The sequence below is a fragment of the Orussus abietinus genome, unplaced genomic scaffold (assembly GCF_000612105.2).
Source record: "Orussus abietinus isolate OABI.00-Male unplaced genomic scaffold, Oabi_2.0 scaffold62, whole genome shotgun sequence".
Taxonomy (NCBI): Eukaryota; Metazoa; Arthropoda; class Insecta; order Hymenoptera; family Orussidae; genus Orussus; species Orussus abietinus.
In genome coordinates this window covers 366590-384239 of record NW_019394299.1, presented here as the reverse complement: position 1 = coordinate 384239, position 17650 = coordinate 366590, and the positions used below count along the sequence as shown (strand labels likewise).

General features: G+C 43.7%; 3 protein-coding genes across 5 annotated transcripts; 1 reads left to right on the top strand and 2 right to left on the bottom strand.

The window, feature by feature from the left end:
• Positions 1 to 759: 759 nt before the first annotated feature.
• Positions 760 to 6589, bottom strand: LOC105698461 (plasminogen activator inhibitor 1 RNA-binding protein). 3 transcript variants are annotated; one of them, XM_012422745.1, is made up of 7 exons: positions 6186 to 6589; positions 5319 to 5475; positions 4990 to 5175; positions 4315 to 4398; positions 3520 to 4036; positions 3136 to 3239; positions 760 to 1849 (listed from the first exon to the last, which is right to left on the bottom strand). In XM_012422745.1, exons 1-6 carry the CDS (start codon positions 6436 to 6438, stop codon positions 3153 to 3155), a joined length of 1284 nt encoding a protein of 427 aa, XP_012278168.1. In that variant the 5' UTR covers positions 6439 to 6589; the 3' UTR covers positions 760 to 1849; positions 3136 to 3152. The 3 variants fall into 3 exon arrangements, with proteins under 3 accessions (XP_012278168.1, XP_012278167.1, XP_012278169.1); XM_012422744.1 differs by having other exon boundaries at positions 760 to 3239; XM_012422746.1 differs by having other exon boundaries at positions 760 to 3239; positions 4315 to 4386.
• A 291-nt stretch (positions 6590 to 6880) lies between these two features.
• Positions 6881 to 11511, top strand: LOC105698440. Its single transcript, XM_012422695.2, has 2 exons — positions 6881 to 7938; positions 8638 to 11511. Exons 1-2 carry the CDS (start codon positions 7572 to 7574, stop codon positions 10035 to 10037), a joined length of 1767 nt encoding a protein of 588 aa, XP_012278118.1. The 5' UTR covers positions 6881 to 7571; the 3' UTR covers positions 10038 to 11511.
• A 94-nt stretch (positions 11512 to 11605) lies between these two features.
• Positions 11606 to 17500, bottom strand: LOC105698439. Its single transcript, XM_012422694.1, has 7 exons — positions 17244 to 17500; positions 14909 to 17110; positions 14586 to 14748; positions 14338 to 14498; positions 14055 to 14268; positions 12506 to 13930; positions 11606 to 12415 (listed from the first exon to the last, which is right to left on the bottom strand). The coding sequence occupies exons 1-7, from the start codon at positions 17325 to 17327 to the stop codon at positions 12018 to 12020; spliced, it is 4647 nt and encodes a 1548-aa protein (XP_012278117.1). The 5' UTR covers positions 17328 to 17500; the 3' UTR covers positions 11606 to 12017.
• Between the last annotated feature and the right edge of the window lie 150 nt (positions 17501 to 17650).

The following is a 17650-nucleotide window of genomic DNA, read 5'->3' as shown; positions in this document are numbered from 1 at the left end:
CGACGGCCTGCATGGGTCGGGGGGCCGTGGCTACGGAGTGCGCTCCCGCTCTACCTCTCTCTCGCACGCACTCCCTCCGCCGCGCCCGCACTCCTTTCTTCTCGCTCGCTCTCCGCTACGAAACGCGTCCTCTTTCGACGATGGTTCCGACACGATCCGCCACGAGTGTCGCTCGCTCCCTTCCTCCCCCTCCCGCGCCGTTGATGCACCTACCCCGCTCTGCGCTTTGTCCGGAGAGACATGGCACCCTCTCGCTCCCTCTCCACCTGCGCACCTACTTGTTCTACGAACGTGCGCGACAAAATGGCCGCCGGCCGAGTCCTCGCCTGATTGGAGGACTCAACCTAGCGGTACATTTAAACACGAGTAGAATGTATGAACGAAATACGTCTCAAATAATTCTTCTATCAACCATCAAAAGTAATAATGTACCAATATAGACGAAGGGCAATACACGGCATGAAAACACTTTCTAGGATTCGTTTTTTTAACCTAACAGGCTTCCTGAAAAATGAACTCGATGACGTATAATTTGCAGATTTGTTCCTCAAAATTCCGGGCAAACCCTCGTTCTTTTATTAATTAGACATCGTATGATCAACGTGCCGAAGTCAGAATACTCGGTTAACGATGTCACAAACATCTTGCAGCAGATTGATCGACCCAATTGTTGTCCCTCCTAGAAAATGAACGTGTCTGAAACTTACGATTCGCAGGTCCCGACGACGAAGTCCATGAATTGCATCGAGTGAACGGGACTCTCGTTTAGTCTTGTCACAATTTATTCTGTAAATATCATGTTATTTACACATATACCTAAGATTCAAATAGTATCGTAACATCTGCTTTTCACTGTAGGGTGGAGCGGGTATGCGGAATTCATTTGGCAGACTCGTATTTAACGTATATAACAAACGTAGTAGATAATCAATATAGCGGTTTTATAATGAAAAAAGGAGTGGCGATCGGTGACAATAAGTAATTGTATAATCACGGTATAACGTGTAATCATATATATCGGACTGAATTCGCGGGGTACGGAGGCTCTCCCTTTCCCCCGTTTAGTACATTTTTCTCTCACTGGTTCGCTCGAGCTGCGTGTCCGTACAAACGTATGCGTAAAAACTGCTTTCTGAGATATCGCTGTCGAGCTTGGGGGTTGCATTAATCGTTACAAACTCGTCCCGGAGCATTCGGGCGCTTAAGAGAACGTTCTCCGATTCGCTCTCGCTATTTGCTTTCGTCGTTTCTTATGGGGTTTCGCAAAGATGACTGTTTTACCACGCGGGCTTACCGACGTTACAGTTTCTCGCCATTGCTCCAAGTTCCCTTAGAAGAGAACCGTCCCAGGACTTTCTAAATGCAAGGCCAGACCGAATTATTTTCGACCGAGAAAATTGTACGTTCTTAGGAGACGACCAAGACATTCTTTCATTGTACCGAACGCTAGTCGATGCGATACAATTTTCTCGGTAGGAGGATTTCTTCGGCCCGGAATACCTACGACAGAGTTCCGAGCGGTTCCCTGCTCCCCATTCCAAAGGTTACGCAAGAAACTGAGTCGTCGGCGACCTCGGACGGTAAAAAAAATAAAAGGAAGAGAAACGAGACAAAAAATGACCGCCCCCTAAACCTTCCATAATTCTTACAAGCTCATAGCGGAGCGTTCGCAGGTATCCGATATCAGACCTTGCCTTCCGGCGTCATTGCTCGCCTCCTCTTGGTGTATCTCTAGGCGTCGTCTTCGTCACCGTCGTAGCCAAAATCGCGGGTGATCCGAAAGCCGAGGGACAATAGACTTGGATTTTTCTCTTCTCGTGATATTAACTCCTTAGGAGGAAGGCCGGTCCTAAACACCATGCCGAAGTATTACAAGACGCAGTGGATATCTCTCTTTCTCTCTCTCGCTTTTTCAAATTAACGTGCCTAAAGAGAAGTACTATGCACGCGTCCGAGACGTATACAGGGTCGAGCCTCTTTAGGCCATAGATATGATATTAAAATTAAAATTGATAAGGGAACCTCGGTTTTTATTATTTCCCCCCCTCCCCTTTTTCTTCCTATCTCTTGGAACCTGGTAAAATTTTTCTCTCACTCACGCACACACGTACTCTTTCTTCCTCTCGCTCTTTCTTTCTTTCCCAGCTACGCTGCATATCGTTCTTAAATAATGACACTTTCCTATTGGAAAATATAGTGTTTCTTTTTTTTCTTTCTTCGGTTCTTCAGTATCTTTAATTTAATTTGACTATCCGAGGTGTTAACGCGTATCGCGGTCGTAGTTACTTTGAGCAACCACGATATCCTTCTTGTTCGGTCGCTCTTACACGTTGATCTGCGTATTCGTTCGCTCCGCGCTCCTTGCATCTTTTTCACTTTCCCTCTATCTACGCACAGGCCAGTTCCGGTGCTGGGCCCCATTTTCGAGGGAAACTATTTGACACGAGAGGTTGAGCGCTCCTAAAAGCTGGCATGCGTCTTTCACGCGGAGGAAATGGGTGAAAACTAAGCAAATTGCAGATACATACGACCAATCTTAAAACGAACCTCGATACATACGTAAAAAAAGGAATAAATGCTCACAGAGAGATGGAATAGTCTCTCTCAACGACCCCCTGTAAAGGCGTAATTTCAAGGAGAAACCTCGGTAATCATCTCGCGAGGAAACGAGACGTCTTCGAAATACTTGCCTAAGCACCTCCCACGTGAAATAGGTCATCGAAATCGGTATTTCGATTATTTCCAACTACATCGTTTTGCCCAGCACCGGGTGCGTACTGGCGTTCCTCGTCTCTTTCCCCCATCGCTCTCTCTCGTGGACTAGTTTACCTTTAGAAACTACTGCCTAACATTTTTTCCATGCTCCGACAAGTACGAGAGATCGTTTCTGATGGTTCACTCGTGTGGTCACGTCATATTTATTGATCCTTATTAATATGGCGCCCTCCCGCGCCCTCGCGAGTTTTTATCTTCTCTCTTTTCTTTTATCTTTACGTTTTTTTTCTCTTTTTGCTCGGTGTCCGTCTCCGTGTTACGTATTATTTGCAAAGGTGTACTGTATTATGCATCAATAACGGTTCTTATCGATGATAGACTGTCGGCGGTGATAACATTAGCAGGACTGTACAGTCTCACCTGGACTACCCTCTTGCTTATCCCAGGGAAGGGAAGTCGTGCTCGTCGTCAACCTTCGGGGCGTTCTGACGTCCTCGCGGCGACCTCTGCTCCGTCTGTACGGCCTGCAACTCATACGCACAATTCATTTCACACCGACGCTACGAGTCTCTTTTTCATAAGGAAATTAACCGAATATAAAAATATACAGAAAAATCCCTTTTGAAAGGCACGACTATTGGAGAAATAGTTGACTGAACTGTTTCTATAAATACATAAAAGGGAGCTCTACACCAGTAGCGTGTGTAGAATGCAAATAGTACTTGATGTAACTCTCCAGTCCTCTCCGAAAGACGAAGAAAAGGGGTTGGAAAAAAAAGAGCCGTCGAGGACGGCGGTGCTCACCGAGGGGGTGGCCCGCGGGTCGCCTTCCCTGGGGGGGCCGCGGTTTCCAAAGCCACGGCTGTTAGCGCGCTCGCCGCGACCGCCGCGCCCTCCCCGGCTACCGCGGCCGCCGGAACCACGTCGCGAGTCGCTGAACTGGAACTCGATGTCGAGGACGCGCTTCTGTCTGCCGACGCGCTGCGGATACTCCGCGGCCACGTCGTAGTCCTCCTCCTCCTCGTCTTCCTCTTCGGCGCCCTCCTTCTTTTTCTCGAGAGCGTACATTTTCTTCCAGCGGGAGAGATCCTCTCCCTCGCCGGCTTTGCGCAGGTTGTACTGCGGCTTCGCACGGTTGTTCTGCAGAGCCCTCCATTCGTCCAGAGTAAGCACGCGAGACTCCTCCTCGGCAGGTTTTTCCTCGGCGGTCGTTTCAGCGGGGGCGGTCTCGCCTTCCTTGCCCTCGGCAGGGGCCGGCGGAGCCTCGCCGCCCTCTGGCTTCTCGTTTGCCCAGTCCTGGTTGTCTTGATTCAGACTTTCTCTGAAAGGGAGAGAACGCCTTAAAGTCGATCGTTCGACGGGCTGAAGAACGCTCTACGTCATCGACGGCAGTCCAAACGTGGAATATGTGCTACAAAAAGATCTAAGAAATTTGAATTTCGATTCAAAATTACCACTGGACTTGTGCATGATTACGAAAGTAGAAAGATACTTTATGATTGTCTTTTTACCTTCGATGATAATAACGATTCGGTCGCGACACATGATAGTCTCTCTGTTTCTAATAATAATAATTCAGCCGCGAAATGGTCAACTTACTCGATCTCGTCATTGTGAGTTCCCCAGTTGTGGCTGCCAGCGCCATCCTTCTTGTCCACCGGCTTGATCCCGCTGTAACCATGCCTGCTTTCATTAACGATCGGCGTATACATTGAAATCGGATATACTCATACAGAATGTAATAATCAAAGATACAGAGTATGTTAATTTAATCGCAGCAAAATTACTGCGAGCTTGAAAGGAAGGAAACGAACGGACGAACGCATGCAACGATTTATTCCTGTCTGGCGATAATCCTTACCTCGGCTGCCCACTTACAGACATGAGCAACAAAATGACATATGTTGTCAGTTTTCGACTATGTACGAACGCTAACAAAAACATTGTAACAGATTTTTAATTCGCCGATTACTTGCAAGTTTTGCAACATCGAAGATTCGAAAAGTTTAGATCCGTATGGTTTCTTTCTTAAACTTTACTTGATCCAATGAATTTTAATTAATCCACCATGATGAATGCCATTTACCGCAGCTCGTCATTCAATTCTTTCCTCTTTCTGCTCATTACCCCCAATGAAGCAGGGTGAATTGGAAAGTATAATTACAGCTAATACTGTTTATTAATTTGCATAGATCCACAGCTGCTTCATTCGGATAAATTGAGTAACTACGTCAAATTTAAAAGAGAAACAGGGTATTAAAGGTCAATACATACGTTTTATCCGATCCTGATTGACGGTCGAATTCTCGTTTTCCACGATTGTCAAACCCACCGCGTCCGCGAGGTCCACCGCGGCCTCTTCCTCCAGCTCCCCGAGGTCCTCCACGACCCCGACGTTCACCGAATTCTCCACGAAGAGTGTCCCCAGAGCCTCGAAACTCGCGAGTATCCCGGCCTTCTCTGTAAACAAAGAGCTCTATGTAAGAGGTTATCTCTCTTCCTAAATAATAGAAGGGTCCAAAGCATAATGAGACGATTGCACACACAGAATGCAGTTCACAAAACGTAATACTTTTAAGTAAACAAGTTCTCTAAAAACCAACCCAGAAGGTCCTCGTCTCAATTCTCCCCCTTGTCCTCGAGGAGGTCTCTCTCCATCTTCACGATTACGCCTGTTATTGTGTTCTTCCCTGGATTCACCAGAGAATTTAACGTTGCGTTCTCCGCCAGCAGCTCTTGGCGTAGAAGGTTTCTTTTCGACTAAAGAACAAGCGTCATTAGAAACAGTTATTACCAACTAAAATTGGTAGAAATCAATATATGAGTGAACAAATACCAAGAATATCAAACAGTTCCACTCAACAAGAGTTAATATGGTATAAACAAAAGTGAGTCTGATCAAAATTTCAATACTTTTAAATAACTTTACAAGCCACGAACCGAGCACACGGTGATGGATCAAAACCCACTAAAATCTCCAAACATATAATATATACATCCTCTCGTCGGTTCATACTGGTCAAAATAGACAGAGCTCTTTTGGCTCTCCGATACTTTTATTTCTTACATGAAAATACCGAGGAGCAATCTTATCCCCACATTGGATCAATAACTGCGTAAATCGCGGAGAAGTAAAGCAAACTCTATCAAAGGCGATCAAGGCCTCGCTTAAAAGCCGCGGTATCACCGTTTAAGACCACGCTCTCCCCAATCGAGCTCTCGCGCGACACGCGGCTCGTGCCTCCTCGTTCCGTGATTCCGACTTTCCCCAACTAGCGAACATCTAAAGAACAATCGGTCGATCGGATAGCGAACGGTTCTCGCAATCGGAATATCCTCGACAAGACGAAATAAAAAGGTCGTACAGAATATTACGCGGGCGGACTAACGAGCGCCGAGGCCTCGTGCCGGACGGCCATCGCTGGCCGCTCGGCACGAGGTCGGCCGAGCTCTCGAGCCGCGTTTCTAACCTTGCTCCTTCTTAGCTTCCTGGATTTTCGAGGGCTGCTGCTGAGTATCCTTGATGACGCGGTTCTTCTGGGCTTTTTTATCGGCAGCCTGCTTCTGGGCCTCAGGCAGTTTGCTCTTGTTCTCCTTCTCGGAGAGCTTCTCCTTCTTGCGCGCCTCCTTCTCCTGCTCACGGACCTTGAGCACCTCGAGAGGGTCCTCGTCCTCGTCGAGGGCAAGCAAGAACTTGTTGGTCACGGTGATGCTGTACTCCATGGTGCACTCCTTAATCCTCCCTGCCTCGAGGACTGTGCGAAGAACTTACGGCTGCTCTCGAGCCCCCGTGCGGCGGAGACATCCAAGATTCCAATATGGCCGAGCCGAACGGAGCCGAGCGGATAGTCCACCACGAGGTCTGCTCCGGCTTCGGGGAGGGACCGCGGCCGGCCTCTTGCACCCAGCGCTCGCTTCCCCCACCGAAATCGAGATATTTCTCTGCAACCATCGATTGATGCCGCGGCCGGTGACAATGTCAACCTAAAATGCATGGACGAATTTTCCCGTGGCCAGTTTCGCAAAAGAAAACCTTTCGCATGATAAATTGGCGATTTTCTTATCGGGCTGTCGCAGCGACCCTCTTTACCGACGGGTAGGTTTTCACAAGCGCGCTCCGACGCGCCGGGAGTCGTCCCCCACTGCTAAACCGACGTGCCATCTTTCTTGCGCTGGCGCGGTGCACGCTCGCTCTCTCTCTCACGCTCGCACGTTCTTCGACTTCTCCAAGTGACCGCGTTTGCCGACTGAAAATACCGACTCGCGAGCTTTTCCGAGGCATCGAATCGTGGACGAAAGGACGGCCTGTGTCAATTTGAGCAGAAATTCCTGGGATCGGACCCCGGAATCCGAAACCTGTTCCCCTCCGCCGGCCGGCCGGCCGGCGGGACCAAAAGCGCGGGAAGCCAGGTCGCGCACGCGGCACCGTCAAGTTTGAGGTTAGGTCGCGTTTACAACGGACGACGACGCGCTGCTGCCCGCGGAACTCTTCGACGCCGAGGTTTTGAACTTGCCGGGCGCAAATCGGTTGAAAATATCGTTTGGAGGGTTCTATCGAGCGAGTAGGTCGCTTCTGCGGCAAGAACGGACGAGAAGCGTAGGGACGATCGGTGATACTTCGTTTTAAAAGTGAAAGTTTTTAAGCGGAGTGTACCGCGCGTGGCGAGCACAAGAGCACGCGGCCATCGTTGCCAACGTAAATTTTGGCGGTTGAGCAGTTGCACGCGGTCGGCGCGGCGCGGAGGTCTGAGTGAGGGCGACTCGTGGCGTCGTGCTTTGTTCCTGAGTGCACTGGCGGTGGAGGTGAGAGCGGCATTGGGGGATCTGTCCAGGATTTGAGGTTGGAGCAGTCCCGAATGGAGCTGCGCACTCCGAAGCGGGAATCGCGCTCGCTGGCGGAGGCGTTGCCTCGTAGTCCACCGATGTGCGACACGATGCTGTATCCCTGGAACTGGGGCGAAGAGGCGCGCAATGCGAACCTGAGTCCGGGTAGTTCGTGTTCCTCTCCGGAGTACAGGGACCACGGCGGCGCGGCGACGCGCTCCGGTGGTGCGCCACGATCCGGCGGATCCGAGAGTCATCGCAGAGGCAGACCCAGGGCTGACGCTTTGTCGAACCTCATGATGCAGGGCTCTACCTCTCCCAGCAGCATCAAGTGTACCTACTGCAACCGAGTCTTCCCTCGGGAGAAGAGTCTGCAAGCACATCTGCGCACGCATACAGGTACGTTCGGATCCAGTGCTGAACTTTGAATGCGATCGGCCGCGCGAACAGGAGAGGTTAGGGATCGCGGGCGCGCATGCTTCGCCGTCGCGCGCCGTTCGCTTGCGGAGGTGTCGCGGCGTGCTGCGCGCGCATTTCAGGCGCGCGTATTTATTGGCTAGTTGCCGCCATTTGCGCGCGGCCCCGTGATTCTGGCGCGCATGTGCACGCGGCGCAACACAGGACGCCCACACGAAGCGTGGAATTCGATACGCCGTTAAAGATCCGAAATTTAATCGACCGTAGACGCGCCATTTTACTTTTCTGCTTGTGCGAGCTCCCTCAACGGCGTTTAATGCTTCGCCCAAGTGGGTTTTCCATGTTTTGCTTTTTTTATGGCTTCCAGACTATTGTAGGTTTTTTCGTATTCCCTTTTTCCTTTTTTTCTTTAATAGATTGTCTGTTGTTATACAATTATGATGAAAATAAACTCTTACTGGACTAGCCTTCGCTGCCGTTCTAGCCTAATAATTGATGAAAGATGGAGTATTCCTCCCAGATCATTCTCTCTTTGTAGCTGAAAAATAATTATCGTAGTACATATTTAGTCAAATGTGTATCACGTTTTCAAAAATTTGTCTATAAGTACATTTTATTTTAATATTGGATTGCATGTTCCTGTACGGAATTCTAAAAGGCATATGTAATTTAATATTTCAGGAGAGCGCCCATACCCCTGTGATTACCCTGGGTGCACGAAAGCCTTTACTCAGTCTGGACAATTGAAAACACATCAGAGGCTGCACACTGGAGAAAAGCCATTTTTGTGCACTGAGCCTGGCTGTGAAATGCGATTCACTCATGCCAACAGACATTGTCCAGACCATCCATACGCTACTCTGACTCGGTCAGACGACTTTGTATTGAAACCTGTATCTGGGAACACGGAGTTGTCTCATGATATAGCACGATGGCTTGAGCGCTACAAGATGTCTAGGGAACGTGAAGACAAAACACCAACGGGTAAAGGAGAGCGTAAGAAGAAGTCTTGGAAGAGTAACGTAGAGAGTCTTAAGAGGGCCAAGTCAAGAAAAGGTCTGGTAATGGATGCAGAGGGCGAACAAGAAAACGTAGACCGCACTCCTCCAAGTCAGAGAAGGTATGAGAGTGGTCAAGACAGTCAAGAAGACAGCCAGGATGAAGATCCTACAGAAGCATGCACCGTTCTTCAAGTTTCCGAAGATGAAGAAGCGACCTCCACGTCAAAACTTCCAGTGACACCTTTGAGACGTCCTCTAGATAGGTTGCAGCCAAAGAAGCGATGGTTGAGGGAAGCTTGTTTAGAGCAGCAATCTGTAAAGCCTCGTCGAGATGTTCGTTCCATTGGGGAATCCTATGTTTCAAGTTGCGAGGGTCTGGGAGCACGTCGCATGTTTGATACGTCTCATCCTCATTGGATAGCTTCTACGACAGATATTTCCCAAGAGGACTCCGAAGCAACATCCTCTGCAAGACTTTCCGAGGAAGGTGGTGCACCTACAGCAATCTCTCATCTTACCTGGAACATTCAGGCATCAGATAATCAAAATGATCCTCAATTAGGAATCTGTACACCGTGCGAGTCATTTTTGAATCAACGATGTCAATTTGACAGAGCTCCCTGTGAAGCGAATGTCGATGTTCGAGTTTCCACCGTTGTTTCGCCAGGACAGAGGAGATTCTGGGATGTTGATGCACCTACCGCAGGTATCACCCTGAACACTGTGGAAAATGTTAACACGGAGTCTCCAATTGTGTACACCAAGTCTTGCTGTAATACTGAAAACAATGTCAGACCTACTGTACTGATGTTGGCAGGCAGCACCTGCAATTCAGGAGATCGTGAGATAAAGAAGGAGCCTAACAATTTCAGAGAAGAAGCAGATGTCAAAGTTGAAGTAATAGGGCACGGTGATAGGCAAGTTAAGTTGTCAATGCCAGAGGATAATCAGAAATGGCTAGGTGCATTGGCTCTAATGGAGCTCGCTAAAACGCAAGAGGAAGCTGCTGCAAGAGCTCTTGAACTCGCTGAGGACCTTGCCGGGACATCTCGTTCTTGCACAAATTACATCGATCTGTAGATTGTAGGTCTTGACGCCGCTCCAATCGACTCCCATTGGGCAATATATGGATGAAGTTTGGCATTATTGTTAGATGAAATTATTGAATTCCTTTTCGTGTTTAAATTTGCTTCAGTCCAGTAGTTTATTGTGTTAATTTATACAGTTGAGTGTCAACCTTCAAACAGGTTAGGGAACGATAGGATTTATAGGAAAAGTAAATCTTTAAAGCAGCGTTGCCATGGGATTTAGATTTAATGCTTAGTTTAGTACATCTAAAGTAGTATAACGTTCAGAGTATAAGTGTATATACTTTTACGCGCCTCATTCAGTACATACATTACATATCTTGGGAAGACCGATAAAAGTCTACGTTAATGCCTTTTGTGCACAGTTTTTGTCTGTTCAAAACGAAATTGCTGAAATTTACTGCAAATGATGCATGAATCGTTTTTTAATGTAAAAGATTAAATGTTACAAAAAGGTAATGCGTCGCGTATGTTTCAGAAAGCGTGCTCATTGCTTAATGTTCTAGATTAGAATGTTCTCATTTTAATTTTAATTCGTATTTTTATTTTGACTTGATCATGTACTAAGCTCATCGTTCAGTTTAAGTCTAATAAGTCATCTCAGAGACAGATTGCTGTCTTTTTAACTGAGAAAAGATGATATTCTGTGATCCACCGATTGCCAGAGTCAGTCGTTATCTTTTAGTGGAAACGATGGCATTTATTCATGTATAATATAAAAGGATAAAACGTACTAGAGCATTGTGATCATTAATGTCTAGTATTTAAAAGCATAGCTGTGGTAAAATCGGAAAAAAGTTACCAATCTCTTTTAAATTCAATGCTTCCAATTGTGAAAATGCTTTTTCTAACCGTATCGAAAGACCGACTAAATGTTTGGACTCCCTTAGTCGTTGTTATGATAAGGGAAAATGTTTTTAAGCTTTGTGAAATTACTAAACACCAAGGTGATTGTTTTTTTTTATATATAGATGTATATATTTTCGTTCAGGAAGAAACTGGCAACGTTGCATCCCAGGAAACCAGACAGCTGTCGATCTCTTTCACTTATCTTGTTCCTTTATAATCAAGAAAAATCATAATTGCCTCTTGATACCAATTTTAAGTCGTGCCCAAAATTACGAGAAGTCTATTGCGAGGTACGCAGGTTGAGTAAATTTTCTTTGTGTGATATTTAGCTATTACAACGGAGCGATGACAAGGGGTCACCTTATATCTTAACGATCACGTCTGAGTTTGTAAGATATTTTAACCGGAACTCAATGCACTGCTATTTATATCGTGTGTATGCGGAAAATCGAACAAAATTTATTATACAACTTATATCGATCTATGTTAAGGCAGTGCCTTTGACGAAAATGTTATTACGCGATCGCTCGTCAAATCTTTCTTCCGATCAATCGTGTATATACTTTAAAATATATTAATGTATATATATCTTATTTTAATAAATATTTTCTGATAAATTCGCATTCGGTGTCAGTGAAACAAAATGCAGAGAGTTTACAACCCTCTTGGACTGTTTAAACGAAACTTAAGGCACTGAGCTTGTGCATACAGTTAACATTTACTTTAAAATAATCTGATCTTTTTTTTACTTTTAATAGATATACATCTTTATAGCTTGTTAAAAACGGGAACCATGTACAGTCTCAGTGTAGCTAAACAATGGTAGATACTTAAACCAGAACAGTATCAAAATATTTTCTCTTTGAGCTATACATAATTGATTATAAAATATATTACATTCTGTTTTAAATAACTATTACATCTACAATTTTCCATCACATCTTGTACTATTATTCGAAATTCAAGTGTGCAAATTGTAGCCGAGAGTTTTTCATGCATTTGCTTATTCGTTCAAGTTTCTCGGTTTAAACAAATATAGTAACCGTTTTTATTAGGGAGCTTTAATTTTTGCTAAAAATAATTATAAATAGTATATATATAAAACATTCTACAAGAGGCGTTTTTATGCTCGTTTTTTCCTCCTTAACATTCTATCGTTGGTTCCATCTTTTTTAGCGGATTGTGAATTCGATTCAGCAGATTTTTCACTAGACGTTTGCTCGGAATCTATACCGGAAGAGGATCCGCTTTTAATTCGACTAGAAGCTCGACGTGTAATTCTTTTGATTGTAAGTCCATCTGGCACTGAGATACTTTCCTTATCGCTACTAATACCTGCCGACACTGTTGCAGGAATTGGATTAATTTTCGTAATGGATGAACTATTAGTTTCTTCTGTGTGTTCTTCCTTGAATGGGACACCAGGAGTATTCAATTTCTCCATATCGCCGCTGGGAGTCAAGTGCTCATTCTTAAGTCGAGTAGATCTCTTTGGGTAAATGCAATATGTCTTATTTGCATCTGTAAAAATGGATGTCAATTTAATGTTTCGTCAGTTTTACCGGTGTCATTTTAATAGGAAATGGAATAGATTAAAGGGAAATAAATTACCATCCTTTTTGACGGGAGAATCGCAAGCAACGGTGAATGCAGTTGATCTAGGTGCATTATTTTTTCGAGCTCTTGTTTGACGCTTAGATTGAGTATCTCCTGCAGGTCCTTCGAGAGATAATACTTTCAGCGATTTGGTCAATCCTTGTAACGATCCAGATTCATCGGTGGGAGCCTCTGGAGAAGTTTTCCTCCCAGTAGAGGATTTACTCGTTCCTGGTTTTACAGTGGACGATGATGAGGTAGTAGGAGTAACATCTAACGCCTTACTTTTAACAGCAGGTGGTAAAGTTACTCTACTACTAGGTTTTTCCTCAGTTTTAATTTTTGCAGGACTTTCTTCGTACTCATCCTCGATGATTCTTCGACGTATCGGTCTCTCAAGTTTTGGCTTAAACATCTCGTCCTCATCTTCACTATCAGGTGCACCAGGCGCGGTTAATTTTAAAATAGGCGGACTCTTAATTCGTCTAATGGATTTAGGCTTTATATTCCTCTTAGCAGTCGTAGGAGTAACACACAAAGCTGTACTCTTATTTTTCTCCGATTCGGACTCATAATTACTCCCTGCTTCGTCTACATGAGACACTGTGAACTTAGCATCATTGCGCTCATCGTATTGACTCAAGAAACGCATTTCCAAAGCGAATTCTTTCACCGTGAAATAAATTGGATGACTTTGCAGTCTGTAATTGAGGCATACATTAAAAGCCTCTGTAATAAAAGAAAACGGTCCCTCAAGTTCTTCCGGCGAATCAATAATCAGAAAACGAGCGTAATCGAGTAGAAATTGAACGTATTCCACCATTTTATAATGAAGATTTCTGACGTGCTGCAACGTGCTCTCCTTTTTCAGTAATCGCATCCTCAATTGGTAAGCACCGAGGAAGAAAAGTGTAGCCAACTTGGACTGTTGTTGCAAGGCATATAGTTGAGCTCTAATGTGAGTGCTGGAGAAGACGAGATGTTGGTATGCAATATTCGTACATTTGTAACAGTCACAATTTACGTGTTCGAGAAAAGCCGGAGGGATATAAGGTTTCCTCCGGAGAACAGGCGAGGCGTCGTTCTGTTCAATTCTTGCGTTTCTCGTCAAGTCTACCAAGAATTTCTCAGACATGAATTCGAGACTGGTCGTCGAGTTTGTAGATGGTGAAACGTCCTCCGTACCCAGGATGTGCTCCAAACCTTGAAGCTTCACCTCGCAGTCTTCTACTCGGGCACGAGAAATATCAAGGAAGCACAGCATCTTGAGGCACTCTGCAACACGTAACGTCGCTCCCAGTTTTTGGGCGCTATTCAAACGTACTACCAAATGCATAGAGATCTCTCGAAAAGTAAGAAGTGCGTTCATCCTTAAAGCTAGATTACATGTTGCAGAGAGGAGGATATCGTAGCTGTAGAGTTGGTCTGCACTGAAACTCCCTGAGAATAAAAGATTGATTTATATACTTGCCGTTAATAAATATAAATTTAATAAAATTCTTACTTGATCTTTCTTTGCATTGCTAATCGCGATACGAGAATTGGTTCTAATTACGAAACTTACACGTAACAGGGATGGGGTAATTCGCAAGTCCAATCATGGAGTAAAGGCTTCGCACCATGTAAGCCAAACATTTTCTTTGGTCGATGCCCTCAGAATGTAATGTATAATTACGTAGTATTACATCTATGCCAAGGAGATACGTAGGTGAGTTATTCACAAGTTCAAATCCTGTTCTATCGATAGCATTATTAAATAGCTTTGTAGCTTCCTCGCACTGAAACACCAATTATATCTTTTTAATACTCTGTCAACATTTATTGGCTCGGACTTTCTCAATTCGTACCTTCCCGATCTCGAAATTGAAATCTGCTAAATTAAAGAAAAATTCAGCGACGGCAAGTGAGTCCTGTTCATTGTCAGTATCCTTCAGACTTTCGACCGTTTCTTGTGCAGCTGCAATCCACTTGGCGTCAATGTGCCTTGACATAATTGCTCGCGAAACAACTGAAAGAAAATACTTTAAACATACTGAAATTTTAAATGCACAATTTCTATTACTTTATCTAATTATTTCTGAGTAAAGTCTTTTACCACTGAGGAGTGCACAGCGGTTTGGTAATGCATCGGCCAGGGAAAATGCAATCTTCAATGCCTGCACTTCTTCTTCTTCAAAGCGATGTAATCGGCAATATTCAGCAATTACAGCAACCAGGCCAAAGGCAATTTCTGATTCCCATTGCTGGTTGATTCTGTTCTGTCGAAGCGTGGGCGTTCTTGAATTTCACGTAGTCATTCCAAGTGGGGCTGTTATGATTTAAATCAGCTGATTAAAATCACTGATTTAAATCAGCTGATTAAAATCACTGATTTAAATCATAATTATTTATAGAAAAAGGTCGAGCTGACAAACTTACAGACACGTTCTTGACGTATTTTCCCCACCTCAGTAAAATGTTAGTCAAGTCAGACTTGAGCCAAGCATTTTCCTTAACGTTGATCCTGGTATATGCTGGGACCACGCTGTCGACCAATGCATCCGATAAATCTTCTGAGAGTTGTCGGGCATACAAAGCATACTTTGCACTTTCCATTTCAGTCTGAGTCTGTACACGAATTTTCTGCAATTCATCAAGAAAGTCAAAAAACTGAAAACTAACCTGCAACAACAGGTGTGTAGATGTGACGGCTTGTTCTTCTTTCAATTTAGAAACAGCTTTCCGAAAATACATAGAGATAGAGCAGACATTGGGCCAACCAAAGGAATGATACCCAAGAAGTAGTACACCAAGACCATATTGCATAGGATTCACTTTACATTGTTCTAACTCATTGACTGCAACTATCAGAGCAGGCATTAAATTGCTGCGGAACCCCTGCAATCCCTTTATCTCTCTTAAACACAATTGAGGCAGATCGTACTGCTCCAGGTTGATCTGCACCCCTATCTCTTTAAGAGATTCACTGTTCATTCTGAGGTAACCAAGCATAGATAACGCCGAGTTTTTATCAGGGTCCTTATTCTTATGTTTTATGGATGCCCACATGCGGAATGCCTTAGAGTTCTCTTCTGTGTAAGTTAGCAGGCCATTTAAAGCACAAGTGGTCATGGCTTCTCGGTACTTTTTGTTATTAAAATGTACACTTGTTAAGTGATGCAGTGCGCAAGACATAGAGCTACCGTAAGAAGCGCTCAATTTAAGATGAGTAGAAGAGGTACCAATTCCTTCTAAGTGAACAATACATGTACACAATAGTGAATACAAAGACACGCTCTCCTCATAACATATTCGCTCATAGATGAAACCTAAATTGTAAAGTACTGTGCCAGAAGGAATCCATAGCGGGATCCACTCTAAACATCCAACATCCTTTAATTCGATCACTGCTCTGATATTTTCTTCTATCAGTTCTCGAGCTGTAGATGCATTCATTTGTGATAAACTTTTAGATAATACAATAGATATAAATCCCAAGCACCTGGTTCTAATCGCACTGCCATTAAAGACATCACGTTTTGCTTTACATTTACCAACTGGACATGTCCTGCATAAACCTGTTTGGCAATCTATTATTGAACTGATACATAGAATTAAACGCACGATTGCATACAATACATCTTGGGTAGTAATGATACTCTCGATTCCATTCTTAACACTGTTCTCCCAATAGTTAAATAGACTCTGCAGTAATTCAGCGATTTTGTATGCAGTCCACATGGGAACATGCTGTTTCTTATCAAACTTTTCAAGATTCATTTCCATCTCGGTTACTATGTTTTTAATAACTTTGGCTAGATTTTTATCAAGAAAGTCAACTGGCTTCACAAGTTCTAGACATATTCTTTTATATACTTGGAAATGTCGGTGGCACTTGATATTGGTTGCAAAGCAATTTTCAAAGGCGGCGCAGGCTCGTTTTAATGTATCATGTGCTGCTTTCGTGTCAGTTATAGTAGTTTTGCCTTCTGAAATTTTATTGATAAAGGAAATTACGTAACGATACACGATAATCTCGTCATCAATTTCAACAGAAATATTTAATTGTTGTAGACAATCAATTATGCCATTACAGAACATATTATATATGGTTGGCTTTGTGTTTTGACATAATACTTTTACTCTATCTACATAATATTGGGAATTGGAGAGAACAGGCTTGGAGTAATGTTCATTTGCATGTCTCAGTATTTGTAGTTCGTATTTTATAATTATGAGCAATTTCTCAATAGTTTGTTTATCTACTGTTTCAGTCAGTTGTTGAGTCATTTGATCTGCTTTCATGTGCCATACCATTGCTGTTTTTGAATAAATAGTGCGTTCAATATTTGATGTGACCCGAACAAGTTTTCCAGGAAACATGTAATCACAGACTTCTATAGCTTCTTTGTAAAGACCCATTTCCATTAAACAACGAGAGATGTGATAGATACTGGCCAAAAACTTGCTTGTATCTGGTATATCCACTAAAGTGGAACAAATACGAATGCTTAGAAACCAAATATCTTTTCCAATCTCAAGGTTCTTCTTGATACATTTATCGGCAACGTGAGCCAAATGCAACAATAATCTAAAAAGAGCTCTGTTTAATTGTGCATCTGGTTTTGCAGTGACAGTTTTCTGAAAAATTAAAAGAGTTAACTAACAAGACTAACAATTATAAAGAATTCTTACATCAAAGTAGCATTTCGTGATTAAATAAATATGCCTCAATAGAGATTACAATGTTATTTAAAAACGACTTTGCTATTACCATTATATCTGCTGCCACTTCATTTAATTTCTCCTGCACAAGCAATTCTGTCCAGCTTGCGATTTTCGAACGAATTTTCTCCATTTTTTGAAAAGATTATAATAACTAGAAAATATTAGACATACTTCTGTCGTAATTTGCCGAGTAACTCATTTTTATTCACAGTAATGATGCAGAGTGAATAATTGTGAACGAATGTTATTTGGTTGTTATATTTGTGTATTTGGTTATATTGTGAATGCACTGAATGGTACCCACATTTTGAAAGTACCCAAGGACCTAAGAATATGTGGACGGAGCTCAAAGTCCCAGGTCGGATCAGGGGGGAAGCCTGCGCGTCGGAAAGGGAGGGTGTATCGTTGGCCAATTTTTCAGCCTCCTGATTGGTAAGTCATCTGCTTCATATT

Excerpts from the sequence above, each read along its gene's own strand:
- LOC105698461 (XM_012422744.1), bottom strand. The coding sequence starts at position 6,438 with ATGGAGTACAGCATCACCGTGACCAACAAGTTCTTGCTTGCCCTCGAC. Across the intron at positions 5,176-5,318 it reads TTGAGACGAGGACCTTCTGG|AGAAGGCCGGGATACTCGCG; the intron begins GTTGGTTTTTAG and ends CTTTGTTTACAG. Across the intron at positions 4,399-4,989 it reads CAATCAGGATCGGATAAAAC|GCATGGTTACAGCGGGATCA; the intron begins GTATGTATTGAC and ends TAATGAAAGCAG.
- LOC105698440 (XM_012422695.2), top strand. The coding sequence starts at position 7,572 with ATGGAGCTGCGCACTCCGAAGCGGGAATCGCGCTCGCTGGCGGAGGCG. Across the intron at positions 7,939-8,637 it reads ACATCTGCGCACGCATACAG|GAGAGCGCCCATACCCCTGT; the intron begins GTACGTTCGGAT and ends TTAATATTTCAG.
- LOC105698439 (XM_012422694.1), bottom strand. The coding sequence starts at position 17,327 with ATGGAGAAAATTCGTTCGAAAATCGCAAGCTGGACAGAATTGCTTGTG. Across the intron at positions 14,499-14,585 it reads CCGCTGTGCACTCCTCAGTG|TTGTTTCGCGAGCAATTATG; the intron begins GTAAAAGACTTT and ends ATTTTCTTTCAG. Across the intron at positions 14,269-14,337 it reads TCAATTTCGAGATCGGGAAG|TGCGAGGAAGCTACAAAGCT; the intron begins GTACGAATTGAG and ends TTGGTGTTTCAG.